The sequence below is a fragment of the Colius striatus genome, chromosome 5 (assembly GCF_028858725.1).
Source record: "Colius striatus isolate bColStr4 chromosome 5, bColStr4.1.hap1, whole genome shotgun sequence".
NCBI classification, from domain to species: Eukaryota; Metazoa; Chordata; class Aves; order Coliiformes; family Coliidae; genus Colius; species Colius striatus.
The window spans coordinates 41,555,109-41,569,710 of NC_084763.1; the positions used below are offsets into that span (position 1 = coordinate 41,555,109).

At 45.6% G+C, this 14,602-nt stretch overlaps 1 protein-coding gene across 1 annotated transcript; it reads left to right on the plus strand.

Moving 5' to 3' along the window:
- The first annotated feature begins 407 nt into the window (after window positions 1–407).
- Window positions 408–9,456, plus strand: INSIG1 (insulin induced gene 1). The gene is made up of 6 exons (XM_061997084.1): window positions 408–616; window positions 1,048–1,445; window positions 3,929–4,053; window positions 4,699–4,865; window positions 5,317–5,416; window positions 7,148–9,456. The coding sequence occupies exons 2-6, from the start codon at window positions 1,064–1,066 to the stop codon at window positions 7,175–7,177; spliced, it is 804 nt and encodes a 267-aa protein (XP_061853068.1). The 5' UTR covers window positions 408–616; window positions 1,048–1,063; the 3' UTR covers window positions 7,178–9,456.
- The last annotated feature ends 5,146 nt before the right edge of the window (window positions 9,457–14,602 follow it).

Below are 14,602 nucleotides of genomic sequence, written 5' to 3' on the forward strand. Positions count from 1 at the left end.
TCGGTCCTCACCGCCCCCCGCCAGGCTGGGCTGTCTGTCTCCTCAGCGCTCCGAGCAGCCTGACGCCCCCTCCTCGCCCGCCGTCCTCGCTGCGAGTCGCACGCTCCCGCCCCGCGCGCTGCTGGCCGCGATCCGGCAGGGGGGCGGGGCGGGGGGCACGGGGCTGCGGGGTGCGCCGCAGTCGGCGCGCGGTCCCGCCGCCGTCAGCCGCGGCCCGGGCGGGGGGGCGCGGGTGGTGTGTCCCGCACGTCATATCAGCCGCCGGGCCGCCATTGGCTGCCGCGCCTCACCCGACTGGACGCGGGCGCCCGGGCTGGCGCGGCAGCTCCCGCGCTCGGCGCTCGGCCTCGGCCCCGCCCCGCTCGGCGCGACGCGGCGCGGCGCGGCGCGGCCCGGCCCGGCCCGGCCCGAGGGGAGGAGTGTCGGAGCGCAGCCGAGCGGCGGGCCCGGCGCTGCCTCCGGCCTCGGGTAGGTCGGCGGCGAGTAACGTGACACCCGCGGCTGGGGGCTTATAAACCTTACGCGAGGCGCAGGCCGGAGGCGAGCCGGGAGCAAGGCTGAAGAGCGGCGACTGGTCACCTTGCCTCACGGGCTGAGGCAACGGCAGCCCCCAGAGGTGAGAGGGCGGGGAGGCCCCGACCCCCGCGGCGAGAGAGCCAGGGGGCGAGCGGTGTCGGGGAGGGCAGGCCGGTTTTACGCCGCCGAGCCGGGAAGCGAACCCCGTCCGGAGGGAGAGGGGAGCAGCGCGGGTTTGATGGGAGCTGGAGCTCGCCACCCGTGTCTTCCCCGGCGCCGAGCCGCTCGGGCCGCTGCGGTGGCGGACCCCGGCGCTGCCAGGCCGCAGCTGCGCAGGACAGGCCCCGTGCCCGCTCCTGCAAGGCTCCCGCCATCCCCCGGCTCTGGCTCGTCGGGTTCCCAGCCGTTCGCCCGGTGCCTCTGGAACCCGGTGGATGCCAGAGCTGGAGGCGGTGTTTGTCACTGGTGTGTAAGGGATCGACCTGACGTGACCCGTCTTTTTAATAGCGCGTTCCTCTGCGTGTGTTTCAGGATTCGGGTGAAGCCAATGCCCAGGTTGGAGAACTGCACCTGGAGCTGCTCCTGCGCTGCCAGGGGAAGGCACAAAGCCCAGCTGGGGGACACGACTGCTGGGCTGGCCGCCAAGGTGGGCGACATGCAGAGCTCCTCCGTCTCCAGCCCCGTGTTGGTGGGGCACACAGCACGGAGACCCAGCACTTCCAGCGCCAGCAGCACCGCGAGCAGCACCTTGAACTTGAGTCAGCACCTGGTGCAGAGGAGCCTGGTGCTCTTCCTTGTCGGTGTTTTCATGGCCCTGGTGCTGAACTTGCTGCAGATCCAGAGAAATGTGACTCTGTTCCCTGACGAAGTTATTTCCACTCTCTTCTCCTCCGCCTGGTGGGTGCCCCCGTGCTGTGGGACGGCAGCAGGTGAGTTGCTGAGCTCCACGAGTGTTTTCGGGGTTGATTTTTTTTTTTTTTTTTTCCCCATCCTTCCGTGGAGAGGAGAGGTGCTGGGGCCATGTGTGTGACCTGTGCACCTGGGAGCCTTGCACTTCCCTCCCACAGCAGTGATACGAACTGTGGCTGCGGGAAGGATGTGTGTGCATTCCAGCGCTATCCACGCGCGAGAGCCGCGCCCGCGCTTCCCGCGTGTACGAAGGCTTTTTGTTTACTTGAGCTAGTGCAGTCCACTTGAGTAACGTGGAAGCGCGAGCGAGCCGCTCCAGCGCCGCGGCGCAGAGGCGAGCGTGGAAACACCTCTTTCCCCATTCCGCTATGACACTCTGCGCGTTCGGTGCGGGATTTCCCTGCTCGCTCCACGCCGCGGCACGAGTGGGCGCAGCGGGCCCGGGCGCTGCGGCGCCGTCACCGCCCCTCGCCGGCCATTGGCTGCCCTGGAACTGGTGAGTGGCGGGTGGCGCTCGCCATTGGCTGCCGGCGCGAACTGGCCACGGGCTGCGCCGAAAACAAGGAAGTCACGTGCGACGGCGCCTGCCCCGCGGCCGCTGTCACCCGCTGCCGCACCCCCCCCCCCCCCGCCTTTGCCCGCTGCCGCGCGGCCGCCCGCTGTTATCCGCCGTCGCCCGCTGCCAGCCCCCTCGCCCGCCGGCCCCTGCTGTCTCCAGCCCCCTGCTACTCGCCCTGGCCCGCTGTGCCCCGTTATTCCCCGTTCCCCGCTGCTCGCCCCCGCCTGCCCCACAGAGCTGCCCTGCCCTGCCCTAGACCCCAGAAAAACCGAGCGGCCGTGTGGTTGGCTCAGTGGCCGGTACTTATGGAATCGCAGGGTCAAAGAATGGTGCGGGCTGGAAGGGTCCTCTAGAGATCATCCAGTCCAACCCCCTACTCAAGCAGGTTCCACTCAATCAGGTCACAGAGGAATGAGTCCAGTTGGGTTTGGAAACCTCCAGAGATGGAGACTCCACACCCTCCCTGGGCAGCCTGTGCCAGGGCTCCCTCACCTAAACAGTAAAGTTTTCCCTTGTGTTTAAGTGGAACTGTTTCTGTTCCAGCTTTTGTGCATTACCCCTTGTCCTATCACTGGACACTACAGAAAAAACGTGTCATCCAATCCTCCTGACGTCCACTCTTTAGGTACTTAGAAGTGTTAATGAAGTCCACCCTTAGTCTTCTCTTTTCTAGGCTAAACAGCCCCAGGTCCCGCAGCACTTAGTGCACTTCCCTGGTGCATTAGCATTGAGTAACCCCTCCCCTTGTCAATACAACCTAAGTCCTTGGTTAAGGATTAAGGAATTAAAAAGGCAGAAAATAAGCTCACTGTAAAATTTTTTTCAACTTTAATTGAAAATACCTTAAACAACTCTTGCTTTTTGTGTGGTTTTTTTTGTTCATGTGCTATTGGAACCTCCAAGTATGGGAATGTGAATGATAAACCATAAACTTGAATGAATGAAAGAGATTGTCATGAGTTATGCTCCAATGAGAGTTCTCATAGTCCCATTCACAGTTGTATTAAACCTTGACATTTAGCTGTTACTGTAAGGTAAAATCCAGGTAACTGACATCAGAATAATGAAGCTATCTCAGCATCAGATCACATGTCTGGCTTAGAATGGTATGTCTTGTTGTCTACTTAACATAAAAGGTATTCCTCTTAGGAGTTTAAAGGAAAAACAGGAAAGGGAGCAAACATGTTATGCAGAGTTAAAACAGTGTGTCTAACCATGGAGCTGGTGACAGCACATGCCTGTGTTTTAATTCTGCAGCCACTTTGCAGCCCAGTAAGCCTGAGAAAATGCTATTTGAGGACGAAATCTTTGATTAGTAGCATGAGTAGTTGTTTTTCCCTGACATAATGATACACCTGCCATTGGTAATATTTATATTCATCTCTGCTTGTATTTACTGTCGAAATTCATCTGATTTGGCTGGGATCATAGAGTGACTTATAGCCCAACAGAAGGAGAGAAAGAAGCAGCTCTGCCAGGAGACTTTTGAGTTCAGGCAAATATTTAGTTCAGGGCCTGATTCACAGCTAATGAGTCAAAGTCATAAAATTTCCTGTCCTATGTATGAGCATTAAACACATGTTCCACTTTTCACTGCAATTAAGCTTTTGTTAATGCTTTGTATTTATTGGTGCAAAACCAGCATCTGCTCAGAATGTCAGATGATGCATGCACATGGGAGAGAAGGAGCTTGGAGTCAAATACCTTAACATTGCAATGTGTATCTCTGCTTTAAAAGTTTTAACAGAATATTGCTTGTTAGATTGGTGTTTTTTTCCCTTTCTGAAGTAAGTTGGTAATAATTGTCTGTTCTTCATCAGGCTTACAGTAGCATGACAGGCACCTCACTGGTTTGACAAACACTTATTTGCCAAACTGCTGTTTAGTAATATTGAAGTAATCATTGTCTAGCAGTCAGTACAAGTTGTGTTACTTCTCTTACAGCTGTCGTTGGCCTGCTGTATCCCTGCATTGACAGCCACCTGGGGGAACCCCACAAATTCAAGAGAGAGTGGGCCAGCGTGATGCGGTGTATAGCAGTTTTCGTTGGCATTAACCATGCAAGTGCTGTATCCTTGAACTAGTTGCCATTGTTGCTCATTGTGTTTAGTGTGTTGTCACAAGGTGGTGAATTTTGTGTGAATGTCACATCTGGGAGAAATACAAAGGTAAGGATGGTGCTACTGGCAGAGACAAGCTTGTGTGAGACTTGCAGTACACTGCAGTAGTTAAGATAGATAACAGAGGCCACTTAAGGGGTTCTGGGAGAGAGGAGGGATAGACACGATAGTATGTCCCAGTTTCTGTTAGTTTAATCGGTGTGTTGTCTACATCTAATTGTTAACACAATTAACCAGTGAGGTACACTGTACTGTTTAGAAAGAGTGTTCTGTATGTTGGATAATGGCGGTTTGAGCAGAAAACCTAAATCATCAAGGATAACTGAGTTACTTCAGACAAAAATCCATAAAAGTTAAATATATTACAATACAGCATATTCAGTAGATGCTCAGCGTGACAAAAATTGATGTTTGCATTGCACTCACACTCCAGTCAGTCACCAAGAGCTGTGATTGCTCAGCAGGCCTGAAAACCAGGCCCTTAACGTATTGTATTTAGAGATACAGAATCTCTAGTTTAAGTTCTCACTTGTTCACTTTCAGCAGCAGAATGTCTGCAGACTTAAAAGGATTGTCCTTAACATCTTTTTCCAGAAACTAGATTTTGCCAACAATGTCCAGCTGTCCCTGACCCTAGCAGCCCTGTCACTGGGTCTTTGGTGGACATTTGATCGTTCAAGAAGTGGTCTCGGACTCGGAATTACAATAGCCTTTGTAGCAACTCTGATAACGCAGTTTCTTGTATATAATGGTGTTTATCAGTAAGTTATGCTTTAAAAATACTATTTCAGCTCTTGTGTCTTAACTAAAAAGGGACACACGTGTACGGGAAGTTAGTTATTAACGTATTTGGCATGTTCTTATGATAAAAAAGGGGTTTTTTTAATGTAAAGTTGTCCAGTTGTTCCAAACAATCAGATTGAGAACTGGGGGTGGAGGGTGAGGAGCAGACAAATTGAAATGCTAACAGTTTAACAAGCTAAACTTCTGCTGGCTTGGTATATTCAACTGGATCTCAGGAGAGAGATTTTCTAAACTTTGATGGCCAGGACTTGAGGTTTAGAAGCCTGTTAGGTTAACAGACTTAATTTCATCTCCCTATTTCTACTAGTGTTTTTTTTGTTTGGGCCCAGAGGGAGGATTCTATAGAGTCTTGTTAACAGTGTGTAAGGTGATGATAATGTGCCTCTAACCGATGCCCTTTTGTTGTAGGTATACATCTCCAGATTTTCTTTACATCCGTTCTTGGCTTCCATGTATATTCTTCTCAGGAGGTGTGACTGTAGGAAACATAGGACGCCAACTGGCTATGGTAATTACGGTATAATTAGTATTTCTTTAACAATCCAAATACTTCCCATTGTTGCTAGTCCAAGAACAAACTATGCCTTTAAGGGTATGACTCACAAATTGACAGAGATAAATACATATTTTCCCAAGAGCTGAAATGTAGGTGTACATACAACCAGTGTTGCCAGTAGAGTAAGAATTGTCTTAGGAAGTGTTATCTTCTGTATTTAACTTATTCCAGCAACAGCCTAAATAAAGCTATAATCACTACATGGCTTGTGCTGACAATCTTAATCCCTCCTGCTCTGTCAGTACTTTGAATTAACATCTAAGGTAGCCAGAAAACTGCGGCACATGGGAGCTTTCTCTAATTATTTGTACATTAAAGCCTTTTTTTAATGTAGATGAAAGGAAACATCCCCATGTAGCATAAAACCCCACCACTTAGAATCAAATATGCTCTTGCTAGTCACTTAAGATGTAGTTAAACTCCAAATATGGGATAATATAGTATAAATTACCATATCATTTGCCCAGTTCCTAAGTGATTATTTCCTTGTAGTGTACTTAAGAGTAAAGATGACTGTATGCTTGTGCATCAGCCTAAGGCTTGGTTGTGAAAAGTGTTCTGACACTGTTGGATAGTAATAATTTATACTGTATTGATTTAACTTCTGTCTTCTTTGCTATGTAAGTCTTTTATCCTGGAAAACTTCCTTCAAGTATTTAACTTCTCTGAGGCAGCTGTGGTTTAGGTGCTTTTAATTTTTACTGAGGGAAGAGCATTTGGAGACTCGTGAGTTAAAGTAGTACTAGTCTGAACTGTTCGGTAAAATGGAAGGCAGCTTTTTGGGACTGAACCACAAACAAGTAAAGAGATTAGACTAAAACTAGCTATTGTTCCTGGAACAGGCTTTCTGCCTCTTCTGCCTTACTAACCCAGTGGGTAGATGCTAATGTACTTGTGGTGTGAGTAGTCTGAACTTAGTCCTGCAGATAGACAGGCTTGCATGTATAACATTTTCTTTAAGAGCTGGGTTTCAAAACAAAAGGTGAAGGCACCGCTGCCACCATCAGCTCTTGCTCATTGTGACACCTGAAGGTGCTCGGTCAGTGCTCTTCGTCTGGGTTAAATGGATGGCAACTCTTTTGAGTTGAAACCAGCATTCTCAACGTGTGGAAATCTGCAGTGGTGTTCAGAACTTGGACCCCACCAATACCTGTTGTTTGCTACTGCAGAACTGGCAATGCATTCAGTACTTGCAAATACATTTGCATTTAGACTCTAGAATGAGAAGAGCATACCGCAAGCCTTATTTTAAAGAAAAGTTGGTGAAATTTCTTACACTGACATACTTTATGATCTCCTACTAGAGACTTAAGAGGAAATGAGTGAGCCCATCTGGTACCAGGCTTTGGTTGGAAAATAAAGTTACGCTTGAAGACATAACATATGCTTGAAAGGTGTGAAAGAGGGCTGTTGGAAAGCTGAATTAATGCCCATTAAGTGAAGCACTGTGTACCTTTTGCTAAGAAATAAACAGAGATAAGGGAGAAAGCTAACAGAATCTTAACAAGAGCAACACAAGTGGTAGATGGATTTATCAGATGCACTAATTGAGGCAGCACAGACCCACAGTGTCTACTAGATCATTGTCAGCCTCACTGAAGTTAGCTTGAAAACACTGCATAATGTAGTCTCTTATCAGATGCCATTAAAATATAACATCTATTTGATGTATTTTATCCATAGGGTATTCCAGAGAAACCACACAATGACTAAATCTTTGAAGAGGAGAGGACGGTGCCAGTGCAAAAGCGACATTGCGAAGATGTGTTCTTGTTTTAAATGGAAGATTATTTAGGAAAAATAATCTCTTTATGGGCTCACTGCACAAATGACTTGTGGAAAAAAAAATATTAATCCACTCTTAGAATAGCCAAGTGAAATTAACTGCTTATCTTGAAATCTTACCCCGATTTACTGCATAAGCATTTGCATATGGCTGTTTTCTGGAAGAGTTTAACACCAAGTTGCATACAACTGTTCAGGCTAAGTGGCAGTTTTCCAAGTATTAGATTCCAGTGTAAGTTATTGAAACAGCTGCCATATTTTAAAGCCTTGAAACTGAAATTTAATTACAAGCTCTTGTACCAGTGCCCAAAGGAAGTAGATCGATGGTGCTTAACAATGATGAAGTATGGTTTCATAGGAATAGTATTTATCCAAATCTTTAAAAAATAGGGTTATTTAAAAATAAGAGTGATCATAACAGATTAAAGGCATTGCACTAATGCTTTTAGGAGTCTTATGAAGGAATCGTGCCCTTTACTTGTAATGCTGCATTAAGTTTCTGTGTTTGACCGTGGAGAGGGAAAAAAGGTTGGAAGTCACTTTGTCTGGAAGTTCCAAATTAGTTCAGTATCACTGATGAACATAAGACAATCTTGTTCAAACGTGAACTTCATCAAGAAATTCTGACTGGAAGTTCCATTACTTCTGAAACTTGCAGTCAAATTTGCAAGACTTGAGTTCCAGCCTCAATTCAGAATGAAATGTAGGTGTGTCTGAGTAGTCCTCGTTAATGTTAGACATATGTTTCAGTTTCTGACTGAAGGAGGGCTTGAGTATCTTAAATCTTTGGTGTCACTGAAAAAAGTACATTGCAGACTACTTATTGGCCACCAAGTATATGCCCTCCTTAGATGAGCAGTTTTCTCCTAGAGGTATCCTCAGTCTTGCTTCTGTTTGAGTCAGGGTTTTGGCTGAAATGATTGGAAACAGAAGCAGTCTTTAAAATGTGATTTAAACCCTATGTGAAGAATAGCAAACCGCTTGTTTTCTCAGTTCAGTTTCTGACAGAGATCACTACTTGTTTTTTTCACAACCCTATAGAACTTGCAATCTGTGATTGCCTTCTTAAAGAAAAAAAAAGTGCTTATGTCACTACATTAAACATTTGGTGTTTCTTAATACTTAGTTCTGGTGAGCACAACATACTCATTTGATAGCTTAGACCACAGGAGACCTAAATAGCAAGTATTAGGTCTTAAAAGTTGAAGTGCAATGTACAGTAAATCTGAGCCTCACATTCTCTTCAATATCGATAATTTCTTACAAGAGGTTGAAGAGAAAAGGGTTCTGAGTTCATTTCAATGCTGCATGGAGTCAAATGGAGCAATAATTTATTTAACTAGTCAGGCTAGTTTTGTTGTATCTTTCATTGAACCCAAATTTTTAGAAATACTCCAATTTTGTGGTTATGGTGTACTTGTAAACTTTTATGCATTTGCCTTTTTGTATTATGCAACCTTTTTTTGTGTTCATTTCCAAGCTTTCATGGCTTCAGATGTAGGTAGAGGCATCAGTTAAAGACTGACCCATCAAAAAACACAGATGTCAAGGCCAGGTAGCAGTGTTTGGCTGTTTTCACTCTTCTAAGGGAATGCTGTAACTGCTGCTTGTGCTTTTTATTTTTTGTAGCAGGAAAAGTTTAGCACAAAGTCTATATTACAGAGCGGACCCCAATCCTAATCTTGCTTTGGTGTAAATTCAGCAATTCCATTGGTATAAGAAGGTCCTTCCTCAAATGTTTAAAAGTTAAATAATCACATTTTGTAGAGCTACTTGAAGCGATTAGGTCCTCAGATCAGGACTGGATCACCTTAGCCATTCAGAGAAGGATGCTGCCTGCTGAGGAGACAGTTTTTTTAACCATCTTGAAAGCAATTTCAAAATGTTCTAAAACCAGGTCTAAGTGAAGATGGCAGAGATCTGTATGGATATTTGATTGGTGGAGAGCTAGTTAAGATTTATTTGTAAGGACTTAAAATCTGTATGTGTTATAAATGATGCAGCCAAAAATGTATGTCAAAAGTTCCATTTTTTGCCAATGCTTCTGAGTATCTTAACCAAAGTGATTGAAGTTTGGAAGAGGTGGGGAGGGGAATGAAGAAAATTTGCACTATTCTGAATTTGAACACTTCTCATTCTTACTGATAAGTTTTCAGCGGTGTGTTTTGGTTTTACACTTTTTTTACTATTAAAGTTTTAAGATCACACCCTGTTTGCCTTGGGTCGTCCGTATTTGCATTATACAGGAATCTTACTTGAAAAGGACAGTTTTTCTGGTTGCGTAACAAATACTCAGTCATGCATACTCAGTGAGCTTGACAAAAATGAAGATCCTGAGCTGAACTTGGCAAGATGAGGATTTAGAGGGGCTTGCAGACTGGTTTATACCGCTGAAGAAAAACAGGCTTGTTACCATGCCAAGAAAGCAGCATGTTATGTTATGGTTATGTAACTTAAAGTACAGAATCTGATTACCATTGTGTTCCAAGATGCTGAAATTCATAATGGGGAAACAAGGAGAGGGCAGGGTAAACATGCAAGTTCCTGTGGTGGCTTGGTTATCTGCAGTCATTGCTGGTGTCTGAAGCATCTTAAAAGAGCGCAATCAGTAAGAAGGAGTAAGCGCAGCTGATGAGGCCAAGCCAGGCTATAAATGTGGCATCACCTGCTTTAGGGAAGGTAGCGTCTTGCAGATGTAGACAAAAAGTTTTATTGCTTTTAAATATTTGTTTCAGACTTCTAGAAGCTGCTGCCTTGGTGGTGAAAACACTGGAATGGGTTTGTCATCAATCTCATCTGTATCAGTGCACTCAGTTGGCTTAGCTGCATCATTGTGAACTTCTGAACTGTTTTAGCTTACATAAGCATTATTTGCTCACCTTCAGCACTTGCTCTGTGGTAGCTGAGGAGGCAGCTGGTAGCAGCTCCAACCTGAGGATGGCCCACATCCTCCATGTACATTTCTTTCCCTGAAGCTTTGCTCAGATACTGGCAAAAGGAATTTAAAAATACTTTGAAATTAAAAGTAAGTTGTGGGATACAGGCTGGTATTGGAAGAACTAGGACATGACAGTCTCCTTTTGAGGCAGAAAAGTGCATACAAAGTTTCTAAATAAATAGAGAAAAGTCTCAGCAAAATTTGACCTGCACATAGTTCTTAGGTGTTCGTTTGTTAGGTTACTCAGCCTCTGTCTTTAACCGTGGGGATTTGCAGGTGCTAAATTAGCCACAGGAGGGCCCAGAGTCTGTTCTCTGGAAACAACAGGAACATATTGAGATGAATAATGAAATTAAATCTCAATTGCCCTACTCCACATCGGAGCAGCTCCAAAATTCATGAGAACAATGTGTTACATGCTGCAGTGTTTGAACAAAGCATTACTTCTGTATGAGAGGTCATGGAGAGCCCTACCTTGGAAACCTGTGAGAGGTGGGGGTGATAAGAGGCTCCTCCAGCTAAAAGGTCAAGAAAGATACCTATAGGTAATGGTGAATGAAATACATCATGAGTTGCCTCATACTTAGTTTGGAGTCCTCGATCTGCACTTAAATCCTTTTGTGTAGTGACAACATTCTGCTTTCATGGGCTACAAACAGGGACAGATTAATTACACGTGCAATAAAGCCACAGACCTCATGCCTGTCTGTGTGATAAGACAGTCTGTAGGTTGTGATGGTGCTTCTGGCCTGACTTTCAAAGTCAGAACTCCAAGTACACATGATAATTTCTATAAATACTGTATTACTGCCCAAAAAAGTCATGAAGGGTCACAGCTGTACTGAATTTTACTCAGTATTTTTCTCCAGCTGTGAATCATGTCTTCTCTATTACAGTAAGTCATGTGTGTATTACTTAGTTTTGAGTGCTGTTAAATTGTTATCTTAAATATCAGGTGAGTGCTACAGAGATTACACCAACTTGTTATGTTTCCTGGGAAAATAACAGCTTCAAATCAGCATTTTTCCACAAAAAATCAACCACAGCTACATCAGTTTCTCCCAGCTCAGTAGCTGGTCAGTGGCTCTGTGCCCCGTGGCAGCCAGTAGAGTTATCTCTTGGGTCAGCCTGCTGTGACTTGTGGCTGGGGCAGGGAGGCCACCTCCTGTAGCTGCTCCAGGGGTACTCCAAGCTTTCTCTTCCCAAAAGCAATGGATACTGAGTATTGTTTGTGCTGTTGTTACTTATTTTCTAACTGATCAAATGCAGCCATGTAGCTCAAATTGGAAGTACTGGAATAGTCACAGAATGAGTTAGAGTGAGACATAAAATGGCCCACATTTTGCTGGAGAAGAGGGGATTTTTTCACCCTTTCTCTCAAGGTTGTCATCAGCTAGAGAAGTACACATTCCTACCTTGCACAATCTGGCCACAGCTTGCATGGGCTGGCTCCTGGAGACAGGGTTAAATCTGGGCTAGCACCATCAGAGCAGTTGGCATTACAATATAAGCAAAAGCTGTCTGACTTCACCGAGTCACATTTATTCACCCTAAATCTTCTTAGCCCTGTTCAGAAAGCCTTGAAAGCCATATTTGAATAGAATCAAGCTGAACTAGCTTCAATTTAAAATATATATATATATCTATATATATCTACAAATACAGGTCCTGCTGAAGGCTGTGTATGTCTCTTACCTGTGTACAAATGTACAGAAACTTCATCCTTTTCAAGGACTTCCAGCCCAAAAATTAAGATAGCTTGGATTCCTAAGAGAGTTGAGATCCCATCCAGTAAGAGTGTGTAACAGGAAAGCTCCCAGAGATGTTCCTACAGCAGTGTAAGCCCTCGCTTGTGACAGTGGAGTTCTTCAAGACAGTCTGGTGGCTTTTCTGGCTGTGTTTTCAGTTGCAGTGTACCAGATAGACCAAAGAAAGCTTCAGGTCAGGTGGCCCGGGACACGTACAGCTTGGAGAGGACTTTATCCTGCAATGCAGAAAGGCCCACAGCCAACTGGGAATAGGCCCAGCAGTACCTGCAGCCTTTCCTACCCATCACCAAAGAACTGATGAGATGTGCAGGATTGAACAAGGGGGTTGAGATCCCTTTTAGGGGGGAGAGATTTCTAAACCATGCACATGGATCATGTTACGTTATGTTGCAAACAGAGGAGCAGGAGGTCACTGAGTTTCAGCTTTTCCTTCACATGTTAGGGTGCTCCTCAGATCATTTCAAACCCCTTGGCCTGGCCCATGGTGTGGGGTTTTGCATGTTCACGTCTCTTCTTGTCACCACGGGCTGGCACCAGTGTGAGGACAACTGCCCAAACACAGCACCATCTGTTCCTGTCTTCCAGTGACGACAAGTCTTCCAACAGAGGTGGCTGTGGGAAATCTGCCACTGCCTGCAGTAAAAGCGAGAACAGACTCTTATCTTTTTGCATGAATACAAGACACCTGAGTATGAAGTTTGGGTCAACTGAACAGTGTCATCTTGAAATGTGTTGTTTTGATTCTGACCTTTGAAAAGTGGACCGAGTTGTCTAAAGGTACAATGTGTCATCAATTAAAAATCTGAACCATACTTTGTTATAAAAACCAGATAAGAAATTTCCATTTCAAACCCTTTTCTCAGCTGTTTTTCATCTTAGAGAAATCCATCAGAATGTGTTGGTTTGAGAATTATCTTTTATATTGATAAATTTTGAGGGGAATTTTGATCACTTTTACTAAGAAACTCCTTGTTCACTCACCACCCTCACTAATCTTTTATTTCCTGGCCCAGGGTAATCACTTTTTTCTTCCTTCATGCCCCTTGTCAGTTAAACAGCCTCCTCCAAGCTCGACGCAGGCTCTGTCACCCTTTCAGACATCGTCTTTCTCCATGCCACTCCAATTTTGGCTTGGAAGGCAGCAAATACTTTTGCCAGATCTATAGTCTGCACACTGCACTGTCTGGACTTTTTCATTCTCAGACTTTATGCTTACCTTGCTTAAGACTTTTTTCCCTCTTTTCCTGCCTATTTCTGCACCTCTTTCCACAATAAAAAAAATCAGCTCGCTGGAAGGACCTGCATCCCCCATCTCAGTGCCTGGGGGAGCAAGCAGGGAGCTGGATTGTTCTGCAGAATCTCTGCCTTATTCTGACAATGGCATTTCAGAAGATGAACTGAAGATTCAGGTTGTTTTTTAAACCCCGTATTTCTCTCCCCTGTTCAGCCCTGGCTGGGAAGAGCAGCCTGCAGTGCCAGCTACGTGGCTGTTGCATTGTATGGGAGGCTGCTGCAGTTTCAAACAGCAGCTCTCAGAGATGGGACACCTCAGGCTGCGTGTTAACTCTGAAACCTACAAGCCGTCGTTCAGCTTTTAATACCAGTACCTATTGCACTGATGCTGCTTTATAAAAAACAAGGCACTATTGAATTTAATGCTAGGCATATTTTGATCCTGGTGTCATCCAAGAGCAATAAAATGTGGCTGATTCCTGATAACTCCTCATGTGCAGGTGGCAGAGCAGGAGATGAAGGTCCTTCTGGGAGGGTCTGTACTGCTGAGCTCCTGTACAATGACCCCATAGCATAGAAGCCTAGGCACTGCGTGAAGCTGTACTGACGGCCCAAACAGCCTCACATCCCTCAGCCTTTCCTCATAAGAAAGATGCTGCAGTCCTCTGATCCTCTTAATGGCCTTGTGCTGAACTCTCTTCAGAAGTTCCCCATCTGTCTTGTGCGGGGGAGCCCAGAACTGGGCACAGGACTCCAGATGAGGCCTCACCAGGCAGAGTACGGGGGAGGAAAACCTCCCTCGACCTGCTGGCCACAGAGATGAAGTTCAGAATGTTCTGATGACAGAAGTTCAGAATGTACGCAGACTTGTATCAGATCTTTTCTTCCTTGTGCAAAAAAACACTTGATATTGCCAGGGTAGGTCCTGACATCATTGCTTAGTTTTCACTTCAAACAGCTGGGATGAGAGTAATACCATGGTATGAATGAGTCCTTACTGAATACCGGCTTAAAGACACAATCTGAAGACTAATGATTCTCTTGGCAGAACTCAGTTGCAAAAGACAGACATTACCATGATTTTAGACACTCAAGAATGTTCAAGGCATCCCTACAGGATTGACAGATCTGGCACAGAAGTCTGTTAGCCTCCAAGAGTAGCAACTGAAGGACACCTCAGATGACACTAGGGTCAAGGTTTGAACCCAACCCTCGATGTCTGCTAATATGTGAACCAAAGATGTTGATCAGCATGTAAGCTGAGAAATAGCAGGTTTTCAGGACTTTGCCCAACAACAAAACATTGGAAGTAGACCTTGAAGCAAACAACACACAGATCTCTCAGTCGCATCACACCCACAGCTCATGCTGGTGAGAAGAAGCAAGCTCCTGGAAGAGGCAGCCAGTTGAGGG